Source organism: Panthera uncia, assembly GCF_023721935.1.
Source record: "Panthera uncia isolate 11264 chromosome A1 unlocalized genomic scaffold, Puncia_PCG_1.0 HiC_scaffold_16, whole genome shotgun sequence".
Taxonomy (NCBI): Eukaryota; Metazoa; Chordata; class Mammalia; order Carnivora; family Felidae; genus Panthera; species Panthera uncia.
Window position 1 is genome coordinate 10216561 of NW_026057576.1, and position 6672 is coordinate 10223232.

The 6672-nt window shown below is 50.3% G+C and overlaps 1 protein-coding gene across 1 annotated transcript; it reads left to right on the forward strand.

Annotated features, from left to right (window-relative positions):
- Nucleotides 1-1445: 1445 nt before the first annotated feature.
- On the forward strand, nt 1446-6246 carry LOC125934219 (uncharacterized). Its single transcript, XM_049647538.1, is given in 6 exon segments — nt 1446-1643; nt 1703-2873; nt 2876-2956; nt 2959-3174; nt 3177-3518; nt 3521-6246. Coding segments are annotated over 6 exon segments (4734 nt in total).
- Nucleotides 6247-6672: the final 426 nt, after the last annotated feature.

Consider the following 6672-nt stretch of genomic DNA (forward strand, 5'->3'; position numbering starts at 1 on the left):
TTCAGGCATTACATTTGGAGGTCCCACCGAGATCTCCCCCGAGCCCACCAGACTTCTGGTCAACGGGTCGTATTTGATTCCGATCGGTAAGTAAGCCGGCTCTAACGTTCTTCCTTTTCTCTCTGATCTGTGTTTCTTCTCTGGAGAACCGGTTCTGTCTGGAAGCTGGTGTGACCCTGGCGGACGCGCTATACGGCACCCGGCCGGGGTCAGTTGGAGACGTCCACTGACATCTGGGGGCCTTCTTGGCCCATCTGGGGGCCTTCTTGGCCCATCTGGGGACCTTCTTGGTCCATCAGGGGACCTTCCTGGTCCATCGGGGGGCCTTTTTGGCCCATCAGGATTCTTTTCTGTGGGCTGCTTACGTCCAACGCGCCTGCGAACTAAATACTTTCATTTTCTCTATGAACTTCCAGAGTGCTAAGAAATATCTCTAGGCGTCTAAAAGAAAAAACCATCTAGGCATGCCAATTGTTACCCGTATTTTGACATGATGTGTGTCTGTGTGTCTGTCTGTTAAATCGACTGGAATGATTGTTGGGAGTCAGGGGCACGTGCCTGACTTACCCTATGTGTAGTCCCATGGCATAAGCTATGGGATTCGAGTGGGCTCTAACCCGATTTCCGCGGTGATCCTCATACGGCTTAAGGCGGTCAAAATTTATTTTGATCCAAGCAGGGGGTTTATACCTGCCCGCCCATGCTAAGAGGCACCTAAGTTCCCGCGAGGGACGCGGACGGGCGAGTACGCGAGTGCTTCTATGTCAGTCTAAATGTATTGTCACCCCTGGGCCCTTGTAATAACCGCCGTCCTAGCCATAACCCTTTCTGTTGGGCTGGCCAAGACGGCCCCAGAAAGTTAAAACCACTGTCAGAGATTCTTGTTGGCTCTTGTTTTTCTTTCGTGCGTCGGATGTTTTATTGGAATTAAGTGTTTTTTTGGCTGATCAGAATTAATTATTCCATCCTTTGTTCCTCTTTCCTCCTTCCTCAGCTGCCTGCGGCTTTCCCTCCCGCCCCTCCGCCCGGGGCCCAGCCAGGCCGCCAGGGGTCTCACCCTCGGAGGTCGCCTGTGCGAACTCCATCGCTGATTTCAGCCGCTTCAGGGCCCCCTCCGTGCCGCCCCCTTCTCTTCTCCTCTTCCTCAGAATCATAACATGGGCCAAACGCAGAGCACCCCTCTCTCCCTCCTTCTCGCCAACTTCAGGGACGTAAAAGCTAGAGGACACAACTTAAGCCTAGACATTCGCAAAAGGAAGTTGATCACCTATTGCCGCTCTGCATGGCCCACCTTTGGGGTCAATTGGCCTACAGAGGGAACCTTCTGCCTCCCTGTGGTCCTTAAAGTAAAATAAAAAATTTTCCTACCAGGGAAAGAAGGTCACTCGGATCAGATTCCCTATATTCTGGTGTGGCAAGATTTAGTAGAAAACCCACCTCCTTGGATGGCCTCTTCCTTAATAGCAGAGTCATGCCAAATCCTAGCGGCTAAACCTATCAACCCTCCCAAGCCGCCAACTCCAACTGCACCCCCTGTTCTCCCCGACAACCAAGATTTACTTTCCCTTGACCCTCCCCCTTACCAGGTTCCTCCTCTTATTCCGAAAGCTGCCCCTATCCCTGCTGCGCCGGCAGAGCCTCCCGTAGCCCAGCCCATAGGAGAACTAGAGAATAGGGAGGCTCAACCCGCGCCCAAGCCTAGTGGGGGCAAAGTCCAAGGGCCGCCGGACATACCCGTAGGCGGGCCCCACATGAGCCAGGACTCCGCCTTCCTGACTCCACCGTAGCTTTACCCTTACGGGAAATAGGGCCTCCCGATGAGACGGGGAACCCCCGACTTCGATACTGGCCCTTCTCTACCAGTGACCTATATAACTGGAAAACCCAGAATGCCCGATTTTCTGACAACCCTAAAGATTTAATAATAAGTCTCTTAGACAGCGTTATGTTTACCCACCAACCCACCTGGGATGATTGTCAGCAGCTCCTCCGAATCCTGTTCACCACTGAGGAGCGAGAAAGAATTCAATTGGAAGCAAGAAAGCTGGTTCCTGGAGATGACGGCCAACCCACTGCTAACCTTGATCTCATTAATGCAGCTTTTCCCTTGACCCGACCCCCACAGGATGGCTGGGACTACAACACGGCAGAAGGTAGGGGACGGCTACGCATTTATCGCCAGACTCTAATGGCGGGTCTCCGGGCTGCTGCACGCAAGCCCACTAATTTGGCAAAAGTGTATTCAGTGATACAAGGTAAGACAGAGAGCCCTGCCGCTTATTTAGAAAGATTAATGGAAACCTTCAGACAGTATACCCCCATGAACCCCGAGGCCCCCGAAAATCAAGCTGCTGTTGTAATGGCCTTTGTAAATCAGGCACCCACTGATATTAAAAAGAAACTCCAGAAACTAGAGGACCTGGAGGGAAAACAGATTCAGGACTTACTCTGCATTGCCCAGCGCGTCCTTAATAATAGAGAGACTCCAGAGGACAGGCAACTTAAAGCCACCAAGAAAATGACCAAAGTCCTGGCCGCTGTTGTCCAAAAGCCCCTGGATAAACAAAAGCCCCTAGATAAGGACCAATGTGCCTATTACAAAGAAAAAGGCCATTGGGCCCGAGAATGCCCTAGAAAGAAAAAGCCACATCATGATCAAAAACCATGGCAGCCACAAACCACACCTGCCCTCTTCACTCAAGATGCAGAATAGGGGGGACGGCGTTCGGATCCCCTCCCCGAACCTAGGGTAACGCTACAAGTGGAGGGGAACCCAGTTCAATTTCTAGTTGACACAGGAGCACAACATTCGGTCTTGATCAGGCCCCATGGAAAAATTTCTCAAAAATCTTCCTGGGTCCAAGGGGCTACCGGAATAAAAAATATCCCTGGACCACCCAGAGGACTGTGGACCTAGGAAATGGAAAGGTCACCCATTCCTTCCTAGTCATCCCCGACAGCCCATGCCCTTATTAAAAAGAGACTTACTCACTAAAATGGGGGCCCAAATTCATTTTACGCCAGGGGGCCCCCAAGTGACTGGCCCTCACAACCAACCCATTACCACACTTACTCTAAGATTAGAAGATAAATATCGACTCCACCAGGGGCCACCCTCACAAAGTCAAAACATAGAGCCCTGGCTCCAACAGTTTCCAGGAGCATGGGCTGAAACCGGGGGTTGGCTAAACATCGCCCAGCTCTATTCATAGAGCTGAAACCGGGGGCAGATCCAGTTCGGGTCTGACAATACCCGATGTCAATGGAGGCCAGAAATGGCATCACGCCACATATCCGTTGCCCCCTAGACTTAGGCATCTTGCGTCCCTGCCATTCAGCCTGGAACACCCCCCTGCTGCCTGTACGAAAACCTAACAGTGCGGACTATCGTCCGGTACAAGATCTGAGAGAAGTTAACCGCCGAGTCATGGACATACACCCAACAGTACCCAACCCCTATACCCTCCTAAGTGCCCTCAGCCCAGAAAGACAATGGTATACTGTCCTTGATTTAAAAGATGCTTTTTCAGCCTGCCTCTGGCCCCCAAAAGTCAAGAGCTCTTCGCCTTCGAGTGATCCAATCCTGAGAGAGGCATAAATGGGCAACTCACCTGGACCCGGCTCCCCCAAGGATTTAAAAACTCACCCACCTTGTTCGATGAGGCACTTCACGAGGATCTGGGTGAGTACCGGAATCAAAACCCCAAAGTGACTCTCTTGCAGTACGTTGACGATCTTTTAATCGCCGCTGAGACTGCCGAAGCTTGCTTGCAAGGCACCAAAAATCTCCTCCGGACACTTGGTGCCCTGGGGTACCGGGCTTCAGCAAAGAAAGCCCAAATTTGCAGATCCGAGGTAACCTACTTGGGGTATCTGTTAAGAGAAGGCCAATGATGGCTCACTGATGCACGGAAGGAAACCGTCCTCCGCATCCCCCAACCCACAACGCGAAGGCAGGTAAGAGAATTCCTGGGATCGGCCGGGTTCTGCCGCTTGTGGATACCTCGGTTCGCCGAGATAGCTAAGCCTCTTTACCTGGTCACCCGAGAACAGGCGTCCTTTGAGTGGACAGAGAAAACTGAGCAGGCTTTCCAGCAAATCAAACTCGCCCTATTGTCGGCGCCAGCCTTAGGGCTCCCCGATGTCTCCAAACCCTTTCATCTCTTCGTAGATGAAAACAAGGGGGTAGCCAAAGCAGTGCTAATGCAACTCCTTGGTCCATGGCCCAGGCCCATTGCCTATCTTTCAAAAAGACTAGACCCAGTAGCGGCTGGCTGGCCCCCTTGCCTCCGTATGATCGCCGCTACAGCTCTAATGGTAAAGGATGCTGATAAGTTAACTATGGGACAAGAGTTACATGTTACAACCCCTCATGCCATCGAGGGAGTCCTCAAACAACCTCCTGACCGATGGATAAGTAACACCCGACTGGTTCACTACCAGGGACTATTATTAAATCCCCTCAGAATCATTTATGCTCCCCCCCGAACACTAAACCCTGCCTCCCTGTTACCAGACCCGGACTTGGATACCCCCCTCCATGACTGCGCTGAGATATTGGCACAGGTTCATGGAGTTCGGGAAGATTTACAGGATCACCCGCTGCCAGACGCCGAGGTTACCTGGTTCACTGACGGCAGCAGCTTTGTACATCAAGGTCAAAGGTACGCGGGGGCAGCAGTCACAACTGAAACTGAGACTGTTTGGGCAGAGCCTTTGCCAGCTGGCACCTCTGCCCAACGAGCTGAACTTGTGGCCTTAACCAAGGCAATGACTTTGGGAAAAGACAAGAAACTAAACGTGTATACCGATAGCAGATATGCTTTTGCTATGGCCCACACACATGGAGCTATATACAGAGAGAGGGGACTGTTAACTGTAGAGGGGAAAACTATCAAAAACAAAGAAAAAATATTGGCTCTTTTAAAGGCACTCTGGCTGCCTAAACGACTAGCCATCATACATTGCCCAGGCCACCAAAAACTGGTCACACCGGTGGCCAGAGGAAATAATTTGGCTGACCAGGTGGCCCGAGAGGCAGCCTTACAGGTGGACTGTGCTTTAATGACCACCCTACCAGACCCTGGTTCAGCTAGTTTACCAGAAAATCCCGCCTACACTAAAGAAGACCTAAACTGGATCCAAAAATTACCTTTAACTCAGTGCCTTAACGGATGGTGGAGAGCAGCAGACTGTAGCATAATCCTCCCAGAAGAAATGGGAAATAAAGTCTTATCCAAGATGCACCGAGCCACTCATATGGGCACAAGAAAAATGCAAGACTTAATAAGACATGCTAGGATCACCATTAAAGACTTCAGGACAAAAATTGAGCAGATAGTTACTAGCTGTAAAGCTTGTCAATTAACTAACGCCACCAACCACGGGAAAAATCCTGGCTCCAGAACCCGCAGAACCAGGCCGGGAGCCTATTGGGAAGTAGACTTCACCGAGGTAAAGCCTGAAAAATATGGATATAAATATTTGTTAGTGTTTATAGATACCTTTTCAGGATGGACAGAGGCCTTCCCCACCAAGCATGAGACTACGCAGATAGTAGCAAAGAAAATGTTAGAAGACATCATACCCAGGTACGGATTCCCTACCCTAATAGGATCAGACAACGGACCAGCATTCATTTCAAAGGTAATACAAGGGATAGCGCAGTTTATTGGGGCTGATTGGAAACTACATTGTGCATATAAACCCCAAAGCTCAGGACAGGTAGAAAAAATAAATAAAACTCTAAAAGAGACCTTAACTAAATTGACCATAGAGACTGGCGCTAATTGGGTAGTCTTACTCCCCTACGCTCTGTTCAGGGTGAGGAACTCCCCTTACAAACTGGGATTAACCCCCTTTAAAATCATGTATGGAGTGCCCCCCCCCCCTATAATTCCCAACCTACAGTCTAATGTGTTAACTAAATTTGATGATCATAAACTTATTTCCCTGAGGGAACTCCAGCACACCCACCAGGAAGTTTGGCCTAGATTGAGAGCCATTTATGAGAACGGGCCCCCTCCTGAGCCGCATCACTACCGACCCGGAGATTGGGTATACGTGCGGAGACACAAGCAAGAGACCCTCCAACCACGGTGGAAGGGACCCTACATTGTGATCCTATCCACACCCACTGCTCTCAAAGTCGACGGGATTGCTACCTGGATCCATTACACCCACGCCCGACCAGCTGATCCCTTTGCGGTTCGAGAAGACTTCGTGCCGGAAGCCAACACTGCCTGAACAGTTGACCAGAGTAAGACCCATCCTTTAAAATTGACTCTGCGTCGAAAACCTGACCCCGAAAACCGGCTGAGACCAAAGGCCTGGGTGTCCCATACCAAGACTGTTGCTACAGCTCTGGACCCACAATGATCGGAGGAACACTCATTAGCGTGCTCCTGTTCACCTCCTACGGACTCATAAGTATTGCAGGCAACCCCCACATACCCTATACTTTAACTTGAGAGGTTTCTAATTTAGAAACCCAGGAAGTCTATAATACTATCCTGCTCTCCGCTTTACTTGGGCCTCTGGCCATTCTACTTCTCGCTCTCACATTAGGCCTCTGCATCATAAACAAAATTATTAATTTTGTCCAAGACAGGTTCAATGCTGTACAATTTATGGTCTTACGAACTCAGTACCAACCACTCGAGACATTACAAA